Source organism: Lathamus discolor, chromosome 1 (genome assembly GCF_037157495.1).
Source record: "Lathamus discolor isolate bLatDis1 chromosome 1, bLatDis1.hap1, whole genome shotgun sequence".
In the NCBI taxonomy this organism is placed as follows: Eukaryota; Metazoa; Chordata; class Aves; order Psittaciformes; family Psittacidae; genus Lathamus; species Lathamus discolor.
In genome coordinates this window covers 123,753,782-123,770,374 of record NC_088884.1, presented here as the reverse complement: position 1 = coordinate 123,770,374, position 16,593 = coordinate 123,753,782, and the positions used below count along the sequence as shown (strand labels likewise).

The following is a 16,593-nucleotide window of genomic DNA, read 5'->3' as shown; positions in this document are numbered from 1 at the left end:
CAATCTGAAAATTAGCAGGTGGCTTGTTCACCCCATAAAAGCATGATTTCTATTCTGCAACATCACAAAAGCAGCAGAAATTCAGGAATGTGCCATTCACACAAAATGGTATTACTACCATTTTAAGGTACTTGTTGTGTATACCTGCATTCCTTCTGCACATGTTCATGTCTGCAACCTGCTTCCACGTACTGGCGACAGGGTCAAACACTTCAACACTTTTTCTTACCAAAGGACCATCATGACCGCCTACCGCATACAATAAATTGTTTAACACACCAACACCTGTGAACATAGGAAAATACTCAAAATTAACCAGAGAACAGTTTGATACAAAGCAAAACCAACAAATATTACATCTACTAACATAAATATTTCATCCAGTCAATGTTAGGAACTAACTCAAAGAACATTTGGGTCAGGATGCATTAAAGCAGAGAGACGGTAGCTACAGCAAGAAGCTGATAAAATGTCTCGCATGCCTATCTACCGTACTGCAGCATACAAAGACCAGAGCTGTTCTGCAACAGAAGATTTAGAAAATCTGGGATGAAACATGATGAGCAGGAAAATAAGGACTGTTGAAATTTAGGACTAATTAGAAGTGACAGTAAATGAGACAGAGTGCTCAGCCAGCATAACAGAAATCTGACAAGATGACAAAGTGTAAGTGAATTTTTAGAAAGTAAAAACTGTTCAGTATGGAGGATAAAAGCTGAATGGATAGACATTATACAACAGGAATGTTTCCACTAAAGTGTTGGAATGCCGTGTAAACATATATATGAAACAAAAGTAAACAGTTAAGAGTGTACACCTTCCTCCTCCAGGATTTGGAGAAGAATCATAGAATAGTTAGGGTTGGACAGCACCTTAAGATCATCTGGTTCCAAACCCCCTGTCATGGGCAGGGATGTCTCAATCTAGACCATGTCACCCAAGGCTCTGTCCAGCCTGGCCTTGAACACCGACAGGGATGGAGCATTTACAGCTTCCTTGGACAACCCATTCCAGTGCCTCACCACCCTCACAGTAAAGGAATTCTTCCTTATATTGAACCTGAACTTCCTATTTAAGTTTAAACCCATTACCTCTTGTCCTGTCACTACAGTCCCTAATGAAGAGTCCCTCCCCAGCATCCTTGTAGGCCCCTTCAGATGCTGGAAGGCTGCTGTGAGGTCTCCACACAGCCTTCTCTTCTCCAGGCCAAACAGCCCCAACTTTCTCAGCCTGTCTTCATATGGGAGGTGTTCCAGCCCCCTGATTGTCCTTGGTGCCCTCCTCTAGACTTGCTCCAACAGCTCCATGTCCTCCTTATGTTGAGGATACCAGAACTGTACACAGTACTGCAAGTGGGGTCTCAAGAGAGAAGAAGGGGAAGATCACCTCCTTCAACCTGCTGGTCACGCTCCTTTTGATGCAGCCCAGGATACGGTTGGCTTTCTGGGCTGCAAGCGCACACTGAAGCTGGCTCATGTTCATTTTCTCATCAACCAACACCCCCAAGTCCTTCTCTGCAGAGCTGCTCTGAATCTCTTCTCTGCCCAGCCTGTAGATGTGCCTGGGACTGCCCCAACCCAGGTGCAGGACCTTGCACTTTGCACTGCTGAACTTCATGAGGTTGGCATTGGCCCACCTCTCAAGTGTGTCAAGGTCCCTCTGGATGGCATCCCTTCCCTCCAGCATGTTAACTGAACCACATAACCAAACAACAAGCTTCAGTTATCAAAATATCCAGAAGGATATTATAGGGTTTCCTTTACTTTACAAAAAGTTTATCAATCTATAAGCTTCGGATGAAGGAATAAATAAAGCTAGTCTGTATCTAGTTGCTAATTGGGCTGCACATATTGAAAGGATGGTAATAAGGAAAGCAGAAGGGAAGTCCTGTTGTTCATTCCTCGCTTTATAATGCAGTATTAGAACCCAACATACCAGATTACAGAAACTTAGGTGGTTTTTTGCATTAAAACTTGTGAGTGATGGACCATAAATACAACTGAAAAACACTTCTATGTAAGTACATTGGAAAATCTAATATATGTCACATTTAAGATTATGAAACTCAAAGCTAAGATACAGATTTGTGAATATAGTCTTTAAATGGCTCCATGGGAAGAGCACAGCTTACAATTTTTATTAAAGGGAAACAGCAAATATGAATGCAAAATATTAGTTAAGTCCTTCAGAGTGAAAAAAAACCCCAACCAAGCTGGGTTAAAAAACAGAACCCTGAGACCTTGACAGCCAGCTGAAATATCTTTGACAACATATCAGTTATTTGTATGTAAGAGCCATTCTTATAGAGAGTGAGAGACGACTCCTGCTGAAATAACTATATTTGCTTATTAAAAAGACAGATTTTAATAATGAAAGGAAGAGGGGAAGGAAACATGGAAGAGTTAATTGGTACTGCAGATCTGAAAAATAGCTTCTTAATAGGACACCATTTTATAAATCATGCTATCTAATGCTTTATCAGTGATATTCACTATTAACTTCTCCCCATATCCCTTCCAGTTAATTTAATTCCTCTTTTGTTACTATTAATTCTAGCTATCATATCACAGTATAGTGTGACAGCTTTTCTTTCTCCCACTCTGATCCCACTTTATTAGACAGGATAATATAATATTCATCTTTCATAGAATTAAACATTACAGAGCTAGAAGGAGGGCTAAGATTTTTAATTTAAAAATGTGATGCAATATTCATCCTCCACCCAGGTTTTCTGTATAGTTACCGACCTTCCTATTCAGTGCGTAGGTTTTCCCTCTGCCATACTGCCATTTTTCTTTAGCTCCTTATTTTTAATAATGTCCTCAGTTCCTCTTTGGTGCTTCCTTTTCCCTTAATCCCACACCCAGTTTCCAAGTCCTACCTTATTTTTGGCTCTTTCCATCTGTATCCTCTTGTTGCCATCTTCTGAGTTCTCCTTTCTTTGTTATTTTTCTTTCCTGCCCATTTTTCAGGACCATGTCTTACATCTCTTATCCCCCCCAAATGGCCTATATCTGGGTCTGAAGTTCCTCATCCCAGTATATTGCTGGAAACAGATCTGTCCCTGTATTGATCAACCAGGAAGCAACTGGCACTAAAGAAAAGTAACTGAGGATAAACATCTGAAGTTGCTTTTGAATGAAGCTGAAGCAGTAGGAACAGAAGAGATGGGCTAAAGTTCTTTGATATGACCAGATCCAAAGGTTTAATACAGGAATAAAATTCTCTTTAGTTAACATCCATAACACCACTACCAGGACTGATGGCCAGTTGAAACAATTCTTGTGGTTTTGGACATTTGGCCAGTACAGCCAAGATCAATTAATAGTTGTGATTTCCACATTATCAACCACTCCTTCCCCACTCACAAATATAATTTTCTATGTATTTAACACAATGGCACAGAAGAATGTTGATTATTTTACTCAATTATATGAATCTGAAATAACTGACTACATTTACTCTGTTGTTGTTGTTGTAATCAGAGGACAAGGTAAAAGGCAGCAGAGAGCTCAGTAAACAAACACAAGTCCTGAACTCTGTGACAAGGGGAGGGAGAGGAAGGCAGAAAGATCCCAGTAGTTAGCATACCTAAAGGCACTAAATATCAAAGTTGCAGAAGTTAATTCAACTTTTTTTAAAAATCTGAAAATACCTAGTGTATAAATAGGCTACAAGCATAAAGACTAAAAACAGACTACTAAAAAAATGCTGAGATAAAATGGGTGTGTGGGCAGATTGCAAAATGAAGCTTTGTCACAACTCATCAACACTATTTGTCTTTATAATACTTGTAATTTGCCCATTTTTATAGATATTTTTCTCAAAACTTGTCAATATTAGACGGGAGTATTTCTGCAGTTTCTCCCTTTCTGCAACTCTGGACAGTTTTTAATCCAGAGTTTACTTTAAAGATGCACAGGCTCAGTATCTAGAAGTTTCACAAGACAACCATGTTTTCTTGAGATACCATGTATCATGTTTCTTTCCTGAGCATCACAGTTTTAGTTTAGAAACACAATCAAAACGTTACTTTTAGCATTAAGAGATGTATCAACTTGCTGATTTTTCTAAGTGTATAATGAAAGTATCAGAAACTAAGTATCTTAATTTTGGCAATGACTTTAATATATATTTCTTTGAAATAATTTGGACATAATTTAAATGTCATTTAAACAGATTAAAAACTGTTCAGAGTTTGTAAGGAACAATGGAAGGCAAGATGAAAAGTTGGGATAACTATTAATAATCTACTAAGCATACTAGAAGTCCATCCAGTTATATTTGTAAGAACATCTCTTCCAGTTATGAAGCACATTAATGCGATCACCAGTAGATATTTCAAGGGTGTTGCTAAAAAGCACCATTGAGTACTTGGCAAAAAAGTGACTTAAACAACTGAAAAAAATAGAAGGAGAAAACTAATATCATGTAATTTTACTTGAAAAAGTCCATGGCAATGCATCTAGAGAAATAAAACAACTTCTGCAAGTTGAAAAATCCTGAAATACCAAAAGACAAATAGAGGACAGAGAACAGTAGATGAGATTTCAGTCCATAATATAAATAGATAATGAAAATGCTAAAGTCAGTTTGAAGTGGTGGAAGTATTTCATTAAATAAAAGCCAAATATTGCAGGCACTTTTGAATGTCTTTAAAGAGAAAGACACATACTCAGAATCACAAGAAGGAAAAAAAAAATCCATAGGAAAAATAAAGAGGGGACTTTTAGGATTATAAATGGATATAAATGGATATACCTTGGCTAAATGATAAGGAAGGATAACATATAGTAGCTTATACATATGCAAAAGATGTAAACACCAGGCAATGAGAAGAATTAATGAAGATGAAGCAAAGGGTACATAAATGGAAGTAACAGGACAAAACCAGTAATACAACTTAAGAATGAGCAAGGATAACATTTCCAGCAGTGAACCAGAATGCAGAACAAGTCCTTCAAAGGGCTGGAAACCTAGTCACAGTTCATATGTGTAGTCAACCTGAAAATACTATTAGAAAAATCAGCTGTACACTGGTAAAGAGACATCTTTGAAGAAATGACATTTTTTCATCCTGACCATGTAGATTTTGATACTTCAGTATTTAGGCGACATTAAATTGATAGTCATTATCCACGCATATTAGTGTGTATGTTAAAAATATCAGAAGTTATGGGAAAAGGAGGAATATGAAAAGTATGAAAAAGGAAGGAAAGATATTTACTATTAACAGACTGAATCTTATGCTATAGGATGGTTTTGTATTTATAACGTGCAATATATCAGCCATTCAAGACTAACGTGTTCCATTAAACTCAGACTTTACCTTACCTTAGATATTTTTAGATACATCTGAAAATCACAAATTTGTTTCATTTTTACAAGGATAGTTGATTCTTGCCCACTCACCTGCACCACTCCGTCTAGTGCCCATTTCTGCAACATAGGTCCACTCATTTGTATTAGCATCATAGCATTCCACTGAACTAAGGCACTGACGTGACGCCCCATCGTAGCCACCAACAGCATACAGTTTACCTAGAAGGGTAAACAACAGAAACACATTCCTAATCCACACAGACTGCGTTGGTACAGAGGCTGAAGGGAAGTCATCATTCTCAGAATTAGCTACTAATCAGTCCCTTTTGTCAATCAGTTATTGAGTTTCTATTTCTTATATAGTTCAAGATAGTACACTATAGTTCTTGTCACTATAAAGATGTAAAAGGCAGTCAGTATCTAGTAAGAACAATGTGGGTCAGTTTAGATTGCCTAGCTAAAATACAAAGGTACTTTTCCCTGGTTTTAATAAAGAACTGTTCAAAAGCCATCTAATTTAAGTACATCCAATGCTGGAAGCTCACAAATAGACTTCCTAGAAATGTCAAAAATTCAGATGAAAATTACTTGTACAGCCTGCATTTTCAGATCAGAAATAGCAGTGGTTCCTATGCAGTTAAAACACACACTGCTTTAAGACCCAAGAACTGGTCCACATCTGCATTGTGCAAGTGACATCCAGGCTATTCACCACCAAGCTGACTCAAAAGCCAGCAGTTTTCCTGGCACTGTCCTCGAGATCATTGCCAGCATGCAACCAGCAAGGTCAGCCACGGCTAACAGAGTTGTCAGTTGCAGTGCTACATCACTAGAGACCAATTTATAAGGTCACCACTTCAGGAATCAGGCTCTCTAGCTTTGCTGACATGCGTAACTTAAGAGTATGCATGCTTAGCCAGCTTTTCCTCAGCTGTCCTCAGGCACAGCTGAAGCTCTGAAAACACTTTAAAACATCTATGCTAAGAGCTAGTCAAAACCAAGTAGAACGATTATGTATTGTTCATACAATTTGAATTACAACATTGAGCAAAAACATAAATCAGAATTATGTTTTCAAAAGTGAGTAAAGTCATTAGGGTAAATTATTGCATTCCGCTCCCCCTTTTTTTTTTTTAATATAATTTCTCAACTCACCTCCAACAACACCTACACCAACACTACTTCTTCTTGTGTTCATTGGAGCTACATGAAACCACTCATTAGTCTTTAAGTTGTAAACTTCAACTGACGATAAACCTATGAAGATAATATAACATTATTTTCTCTATAAATCTAAATGCCACAGACTGTCTAAGTTCCAGAGAATTCTTCATATCTGAAAATTCAGATTATTTCATTTTAAGGACTATTACTGTGCAAAAAGCATAACCTTTAGATAACCAGTTACAGTCAACCCATTCTTGGTGACTGAAAATGGGCAAATTAATAAAAGCTTTTATGGAACTCGGAGAAATTCTTCCCTGGATTTATTTTTTTTTTTTTTCCTTTCTTTTTAATTAAGTGACAATGTTTGTCCTATATGTGCTTCTGTAATAGTTATTGAGGAACAGGATCATCTCTGCACAAATGCTTTAATGGATATGTGAAGAGAATAAAAAGTGCATGTCCAAAGTCTTCCCACAGGTCAGAAAAGGCCATTTATAATCCTACCTAAACCACCTGAAATGCAGAAATAAACTTCATATGGAAAGAGGACAAAGAAGTTGTAATTTTTATGCTCACATCTTCTATGAGTTAAGGACTCTGACTATAAAAGGAATACTGAAAGACAACTTGTCAAAGATTCACTAGTCATTAAGCCTAAAATCCTAAATGGGAGCAGACAGTCCACTGTTCAGGTAGAAAGATGTGACCACTAAAGCACATTCCACACTTCAAGATGCCAAGCTACCTTCATGCTTGGTTTCATCACCGCTACCAGAAAAGAGACATTCAAATTTGATACAATTATGTCAAAAGCAGTCAAAGCTAATCAACAGCGTATAAAGTCAAATATACCTGTACTCCCGTCAAATCCTCCAACAGCATAAAGAAGGCCATTTAATACAGCTGCTCCCAGCGTGCTTCTCCTGTCTTGCATGTTAGCAACACTTGTCCACTGGTCCTTCACAGGATCATAGGAATCTACTGTGCGAACTCTCAGAGAACCATTGAAACCACCGACAGCATAAACCATGCCTCCCATGTACACCATTCCTAGAGCAGGGAAACAGGGAGGGAAGATGACCATTTTAGTCCTTTGTCAACTTATTTTATTGTGTAGTCTCCTAAGTATGCAGATACTTGATACAATTTAGAGTACTCACTACAGTATCAAGCTTTTGACAGTGTCCTAGAGCCACACTTCACTCAGATTAAACACCAGAGGTTCTTACACTTTTTGTTACTAGTAAACTTACACTTCTGAATATCATGCCTGCTGAATTTCTTCTTGCTTAGATATTTCCGCTGCTTTAAGATCACATTTTCACATTTTTAATGTCTGTCACTTCTTCACATTTTTAATCTCACTTAATCTTCATTTAATCTTCACATTCTTCATCTCAACACATTTTAATAGTAAAATTATGAATAATGTAAGGCAATAAAATTTAAATTTCATTATCCTTTGTATTTATAGGAGGTAATAAAGCAGTCTATCCTAAAGATTACAAACTGAAGCACAAATTAAGATCAAGTTATCAAATTTATATTGTTTCAGATTAGCAAATAATTCAAACGTTAAGAATTAACACTGAAGTCAAGGCTTAGGCCTTGTCATGTAAACATCTGAAGTACTGTTCCAAAGAACATATAATGCCTTATACAGACACCTACATTCTGCAGCATTTCCAACTGCAACGAAAAATTAGGCATCATTTACCTGCTCTACATCTTCTGGAAGGCAATTCAGCCACCTGATGCCAGCGTTCTTCTTTAAAATCATAGCATTCAACACTGCGAATTGCCTTTGGTGCCTGTCCTCCAACTACCATCATCAACTAAAAGAGAGAGAATACTACTTTTTAGTTATTTGGATATATAAAAGCACCCGAAAGATCAAAAACTGTGAACAAATAAAGCAATCTTCTATACAAGAAGTAATTAAAGGGCTCCTAAATAAGAAATTGGTAGTCTTCCAAACCAGGCAAAACACGTGCAATACACATGCAATTTGTAATTACTGTGTTCAAAATAAATATCTGAGGTAGAAAAGCAGGAAGCAATTAGAATCTAGGTAAAGCTCCCATGAATTAGTCAGATCCTGCTGTGTCTTCACATCCTACTCTTGACGTCAGGCATGGGAATTCAGTGTCTGTGATATTTGATGGAATTGTGACTATCCATCACAGAACAGCCTTATCTGGTTCCCTTGGGAGAAATGTGCTAAATCTCCTGAACAGAACCTCCTATTCCATTGTTGCAGTTGCTATAATAGTACTATGAGAAAACATCTTTACTCCATTGGAAACAAGATAATATCTAATGTTTGGTTTGTTTTCTTCTAAAATGAATGAAAGTCAATGTTTAGGTAAAAATTGAGTAAAATGTCTCAGCTCAGAAGCTTTAGTCTTTGTTTTGTTGTGATTGTTTTTTTAAAAACAGGCTTATTTCCCCATAACTGTATATTTCTCTGATGCTGAAGCACATATTAAAAAATATATATTGGGAGGGAAGGTACTGGTGGTGGTGTGTGTAGGTGGGAGACTAAAATATCTGCATCATAACAGCATAAAGCTAATCACTTGTTACATTTTTGTGATAAATATTTTTGTGATAAATAACTGGTATAAAATTTTTTACTGGAATACCCCATGTGACAGCAATGCTCTCATCTTTTGAAATGCAGTTAGAAGAAATAAGTATATTAGAAAACTAAGGGTCTTACTTTTGGAAGGCTAGCGGGTGTTCTCAATTTTGTTCGAGTGCTTTTCATCAATGCTCGTTGCTCAGTTGGCAGCAAGTGATACTTCATAGCTTCAATGAGGTAATCTTTACAAGCACTGCTGTTCTTAACCAATATTTCTTCTTCAACTCTCTATTAATAGAAGTTTAACAAGGTCTGAGCATGTTAAGGAGGTAAAACACAAATCACAATCTGAAGTGTAATAATGCACTTGTTATATCACACAAATGCAGATTAATCATATTTTTTAGATTGTCATTCAACCAGTTAAGCACAAATTTATGTGATTACAATATGCAGTCCCTAAAAAGAAAAAAAGAAACAGAAATACGCTGATTCTCAATTAGTAAGGAGATGAAACCATGTTAGGCAAGGTAAATCACTTCTCTTACAATCAGGCACATTTCTCAACTTTTCAAATACAGAAAGTACAGAACACTTTAAGGGGGAGATCATTGGAGACTAATTTAACAAACTAGTAAAGCCACCCCTCAACAATAAAAATAAATAAAATCAACCCCACACAACAAAACCCAAGACAGAAAAAAATGCCAAAAAAAAACCCCAAAAAGTAGAGGAAATTTATATAATAGACTAGAATTTTTAAAATAAATATCTACCAACCTACACCTACTATCTAATGTTAAGTGAACTCGCATTTTCAACCTTAAATACTTGTCCTGACACAAAAATACTCAAAATGAGCTTATAAAATTTCAAAAGATGTATTATAGCTGAGGTAAAGAAATGTTTCCTTTGTCATCAGTTCCTAACAAAATTACACAGTAGATACAATTCAGAAATTGAAAATTCACTTACAAAAACAAATCTTGTGATCATATTACAAATAAAAGCTAACCTGATTTTAGTGAATGAAATAATTTGAATTACTAGTGTGGTCTAATAAGCAGTCAACCAAATGGCTAAATTACTTATATATGTCATCTTCTATGTGGCAATCCCTCATTTGGTTCTGTGTGTCTGTGTGCACATGCATATATGAGGTAGTGGTTGTTTATTTTTACTATCAGGAACATGCTACATTCCACTGTTTAAATTCCAAATTATCACTCTGGCATTAAAAAAAACTTCAAACAAACAAATTTTCACATGCAGAAGAATGAGTATTCCTTTTTGCTTACCTGAACTAAATATTCCCGGGACAACAAAGGCAGCCGCACATGCTCCATCAGGCGTGCCATTAGCTCCTGCCTTACATCTTTGTCATGGTTTACCCACGCGATCACTGCTTCAAATACCTTCCAGAAAACAAACAAATGCAAGTCCCTTGGCTTACAAGTTCATAAGTATGAATATATCAGCGTGCATCCAAAAAGAGCTTTTGCTTATACTAACATTCTAATGTAAGAAAAGATGACAGCAGTTACAGCTCCTATTATTTCCTTATTTATCCACTATAAAATTCCTAAGATGCATTAGCCACTCTCTTTTTATGTCACTCCTCTACTGGTGTTTCAAGGCTAGCTATGCTACATTGACAAAATGCACACAGTAATTTCATTGATACTGAAAATCCAATCAAACTACGTAAACAGACAAAACAGCAGCAACGATACTACAATCCTCATACTTCTTTTCTTGGAGAATTGGCCTGCTACATGATCATTCAAATGAATTATCATCACTGGGTCCTACTAGGAGAAGCGATCCCAAGCCTAGTTTCTCCTCTGTTGCACAGTAGCTGATCATACATCTAGAGCATTAAAACCTTAATTATACTCCACAGAAGCAGCATCACATGTATCAAAGTGATAGATCCTGACCTTCAGGGTATTATGGGGACAGCAAAGTGACTTTACTAGTTGCAGTTTAAACAGATAGTTCCTAGATTCAAAGTTCCAAAAAGGTCTTAATACAAAACACTACCTAGCCATGCAAATCAGTATTCAAACATGCTTTTGAATACAATTTAGCTTCATTTGAACAGAGGTGTTAGTATAACTATATACTCCTTGGAAAAAAGAAAACCAAGATATTTTAAGTTGATCACAACTGAATTCAAAAGGTCAAAAACCATCTACATCTACAATCTGAAAACCATTAGAGGTTCAAAGGGATGCAGTGGGTTCACTGAGATCACAGCTTCAAAAATGGCTTTAAAAGAACAAGTTCTTGCTAAAGATAAACCAACACATATTTAAACTGAAGTTTGGTTATACTATGCTACCTATGCATCTCCCTTGCAACCCACATTTGTTCAGTTAGGCTAAACAGCCCAAATGTACATACAGAGTTTTAACACATTTGTGGGACTGCTGATGTTAAACTTAGTAGATGGCATACTGAATATAGAATAGTTAGGGTTTGAAAGGACCTCAAGATCATCTAGTTCCAACCCCTCTGCCATAGGCAGGGACACCTCACACTAAACCATCCCACACAAGGCTTCATCCAACCTGGCCTTGAACACTGCCAGGGATGGAGCACTCACAACCCCCCTGGGCAACCGATTCCAGTGCCTCACCACCCTAACAGGAAAGAATTTCCTCCTTATATCCAATCTAAACTTCCCCTGTTTAAGTTTTAACCCGTTACTCCTTGTCCTGTCACTACAATCCCTGACGAAGAGACCCTCCCCAGCATCCCTATAGGCCCCACTTGCTCTTCAAACTACTATTTTGGAGTTATTTATCCCTTGGTAAACTAAACTCCTATGTATGTAATTCACAGCATGTGTTCTGTTTGTCTTGCTTAAAAAGGAGAAGGCATAGCCATTTAATTTAGTTTCCATTTTTTCAAAGAACAAAATGTTAAGTAATTGAATACATTTTTAGGATTTTTAAGAGTTCAGATTAATTTTCAGCATCAGACTGACAACATTTTTGGGGAAAATCCTTAACACTTTCAGGAAAAAATGCTTTAAACAAGAGCAGAATACATGCTTCATTTCCCTGAGGAAACAAAGAACACATCCAAACAAGTGTACTAGAGCAGTAAGAACAAGCTCACTCTGTCACTCAAAAGAATAAACCAAATACTGGGATACAGATGTTCTTACCTTCTCTTCTGAGGCAATTGTGAGTTTGTCACTGGATATAAGACTGCACACTTGCTCTACACCAAGATTGAGGTATTCTTCGCTAAGAACGACATCAGAAAAGTGCTGTTCTGTTTGGATAAACAGAAATACTCTAACATACAGTGCAAAGTGTATCCCACAACAAGCATTAAAGCAGCTGAAGAAAAACAGAGGAAAATGATTCAATATGCAAGCTATTTTGTCATATCTAGAAACAATACCTTAACTTAAAATATTTGATACAAAGACTGGTTTCACAAATTGCTTTTATATTTAAAAATTCTTGAAAATAGTGGAAATATTAAAACACATTATATTAAAAGTAGCAATCAGCAGTTCAACATTTTCAATATTGCTTCATCTTAGTACTTGCCTTTGACAATTATTTATATTTTGCTGCCTTTGTACACACAAATATAGAGAAAAAAAAAGATTCCAGAAAAGAACATGCTCTTTATGTGGTTGAGAAACGTTTTAAACCTGTAGTTCAACATGAACAATGGCTGATTCATTAGACCTAACCAGCAGTGTCAACCAAACAAGTCCGGGTACTGTTCGTGTCTCTCAGAGCTTCTCCAAGGTCAGAAAAACATTCCATATCACTGCCTCTGCAATATGTAGATTTTTTTTTAAATGCCTCAACTTGAAACAAAATAAACTGATGAAATTTAATGTTTTAGTTGTAGAACCAGACATTTTATTTTAATATAGAGCATGTATCTTTATCAAGTTGTTCAGTTGTCCTCTCCCTTCCTAAAACTGCTTTTTAGGCTCTATCCAGTTGACTGTTATTTTTCCCCTCTTCAGTTATTCTTAACAGAAGTTAGCAGGGACAACTGTTATGTGGGAATTTAAGAATTCACTCAAAATTAGAACAAGTAGAAAAAGGTCATCAAACACATTCAAACTAAAGAACTTTTTTTAAGCCTTTTTTATCCCTCCACTAGTGCTACTATAGTTAAGACTCCACACTTGACAAACTGTCTTAAGCTGCTAAAAAAAGCTGAAGATTGCTGAATGCTTCCAGCTCAAGAAGTCTGAATTTTTCAGGTCAACTTTTCAGGGTTAAACAGCTTTTTTGCACTGTACTGAAGACTAGAAAGCATAAAAAGATGAATCTAACACAATTCTGGTCCTTCAGGTAGTTCAGCATCCTGTTCCTTGAAACAGGCAGCATAAATTGCTCCAGACAAAAATCCAAGAATTTATATTAAAAGTATGAGAATAAAACCTCCTCCCATAAAGGTCTCACTATAACCATGAAAGTTTAGAGATTGCTAGCTAGAAGGATAATATTTTACCACAGCCGCATTTTACTAAACAATGTTTAGTAAGATATAGTCCAGTCCCCTTGAATCCTGTTAAATTCTTGACTTTAATACTTTCCTATAGTAAAAATCCCACAGGCTCATTGAACAAAAAGCTCCACATCTAAATTTAACACCCAGTTTACCATTAATCAGTTTTCAATTAGTATCCCCATGTTCTAATGCTGAATACGATGACAGGCAAAACTGCAACCTGTCTACTTAAAATCATTCATCATTCTATATTCCTTTTTAGCCTTCATCTCTAAGTACAGTCCTCGCCTTTTCAGTCCCTCATCCTACCAGCCTTTTTAGATCATGCAATCATCATCACTGAAGTTCCTCCAATTCCACAGCATTCTCTTAGATGAGAGGGTTGTATTTTCTGCAGTATTTCAGGCAATAGGAGAGAAGGGGTGAAGAAAAATAGCATTGATTTTTATAACACCACCATTACTTTTCTACTCTTTACAAATCTTTGTTTGCTTTTCAGACTACAAATACAGAGTTTCTTAAGCTGAAGTAAAATTTTCTGAGGTGCACTTACTGAAAGAAGTATTTGATGAATTTTATTATTTGTATATGGCAAATAGATGTTGAGAAAGGTAATTTGCATGTATCAGTTTTATGATAAACTCCAAATTTCAAGTGATAGCACCACAAAACAGCATGCCCGACTGTACTCAGAAGCCGAGTTAGGAAGCAAGCAGAAAGGGGATCTCAAACAAATCTGAGGTTCAGAAACCTTGTTCATCTTCCCTGAGAAAACCTATGCAACAGTGGATCACATCCAACAGGATACTCTTCGTAAACTAGAAAAACCCAGTTGATTTTATAGATTCATATGTAAAGTCTTGCTTTTTAAGTTGATTTAGATTTAAGACATGCTCTAAATAGGAAGAACACAGCCTCTAAACCAGAAAAAAGTTGGGAATTTTCAAAGAAATACAACTAATGTGAGGCTGTCTCCTGTTCTCATGCTATAAATAGAACTGTGAAAGGAAATAAAAATAAAATAGACAGTACTTTAACAAAGCATAAGACTTATTTCACTGGATGTCAGCCTCTGTGCTTAAAGTATAAAAAAAGGCACACGGCCAACAGAAGAAAGAAGAGTGACAAAAAGGAGAAATTAAAACAAACTACTCAGTCAATAGCTACAGGCTCAGGTTCTCCAGCAATACTTGGAAACAAACCCTCAGCTGAATGAATTGCAATAAAAAGAGAACTAGGAGAGTAGATTGATATATAAATTTTAGTCATGTAAAAGAAAGAGGTAAGGTGAAATCACTTGTCTCTTAAGAACCTCATATCTCTTGTTGTCAAGGAGACCATCTTAACTGATTTATAGATAACCTTTTCACAGAAACCAATGGAAATTACCATTAAGTGGATTATTCAAAATAATTAGAAACTGAAAAAGAACAAGGAAATGCAAAACCACCAATTAAATCTGGCGACAGCAATTTACCAAAAGCTGATCAAGTGCTGAAAGCAGAAGACATTATTTTATTATAGATTAAAATAACGCTTATGAAATTCAAACTCTTTGCCTCCTTTTAATACAAAGGATATCATTATCTTTAAAATAATATTACCCAGTATTGAGTGTTCCAAAAATCCCACTTAGAGCCTCTCTTTCCAAATAATATTGAGGAGGGGTGTGCAGTTTTTTGCCTTCTGGGTTAGTATTTGTATTATACCCTGTAATTGCTTACATCCTGAAAGCTTTGATAATCTGGAGATATTAACATCAAACATCACAAAACTGAGGACATGATTAAAGAAACTTATAACATGATTAAATATTTCATGCATCTGTCCCCTGCAAAATCTCACATTAGCTTGGTTTTCATTTGTTGCATTAGGTAACATAGTTCTTTCCTCATGAACATCTCCAAACAGACAGAACTATCTGGATGGATTTTTTTTTTCACGAGAGCATAAAGGTTTTTTTTTCCTCCAAACCACCGAGTGTGCAACTTTGACAAATTTGTATTGGAATCCTGCCTCACTTCTTGCCACTTTACCCAGACACTGAAGCCAGCTGGCTCCAGATTCAAGCAGCCTGGAACAAGCCGGCTTCAGAGCTGCCGAGGCTTGGCTCACAAATTCTCAATTCCTAAGCAAGTAGAATCCTACTTCTTTATTATCAAAACTAAAATCTGCCTTAAAAAAAAAAAACAAAAAACCTTCCATTTTAGAACATTTCTAAAATATCTGTTCCAATTGCATATGTAAAACAAATTTTCACAACTGATAGAGACAGTTTCTATCTGAATAGCTAAAAGATCTGTCCTTGTCTGCCCTGTACCGGTAGGACAGGACTTCAGCTTTGGGGACAAACTAAAAGGATAAAAAGGAAGTTCTTAACAACATGAAAGGGGCTAGTAATAAAATGTTTGTAAGTACAATAAACAATGCCAAAAGAGAGCATAGCACAACAATAGCAGCTGTAAAAGTACGATTTTTTGCTATGTTTCATTATGAGTCTGGAGACCTGTATTATGCACACACAGTGGCATTAAGCACTTGACCTATCTCTTCTATCTAAAGGGCACATAGTCCTACTGGCCAGAAGGATACTGACACTAATTTTTTCAATTACATATTAGGGAAAACTAATCTGAAGTCTGCACAGGACACTTTTGCTAAAAACATTTGTGGATTGATTCACAAACCCTACACCTACAGTCAGGCCTCTTCTGGCATAACTGTCTTTACTAAATGGAATAAACAAGTATATAAGCAAAGGTCTGCTGAAGTTCCCTCAGACTGAAATTTTTCCAGAGAATCACAGTGGGCAAAACTAAAAGCCTGTAACTCCTCTTTGTTTCACAACAGTGGTGGCTGTTGTCAGTGCTGGCCTCTGTGTATGACATTGTTGAAGACTGCCTAAACTTCTGTTCCATCACTAATTGGCTTTACTCATTTTTTAACATTTTCCTGAGGTGTTCCAGCAGCTCATGACACTTAATATTAATTTCCAGAAATCTTCTTAACGTTTTGTGTGCCTT

The 16,593-nt window shown here is 36.4% G+C and overlaps 1 protein-coding gene across 1 annotated transcript in view; it reads right to left on the bottom strand.

Moving 5' to 3' along the window:
* The window catches only part of KLHL2 (kelch like family member 2), a 60,117-nt gene that overhangs the window by 1,931 nt on the left and 41,593 nt on the right, over window positions 1–16,593 (bottom strand). The window contains exons 6-13 of the mRNA XM_065693951.1: window positions 12,249–12,358; window positions 10,372–10,488; window positions 9,212–9,361; window positions 8,207–8,324; window positions 7,342–7,539; window positions 6,478–6,579; window positions 5,413–5,541; window positions 145–285 (exon numbers count right to left, since the gene is read on the bottom strand). Of these exons, the coding sequence (XP_065550023.1) occupies window positions 145–285; window positions 5,413–5,541; window positions 6,478–6,579; window positions 7,342–7,539; window positions 8,207–8,324; window positions 9,212–9,361; window positions 10,372–10,488; window positions 12,249–12,358 (1,065 nt within the window). The remainder of the gene's footprint in view (window positions 1–144; window positions 286–5,412; window positions 5,542–6,477; window positions 6,580–7,341; window positions 7,540–8,206; window positions 8,325–9,211; window positions 9,362–10,371; window positions 10,489–12,248; window positions 12,359–16,593) is intronic.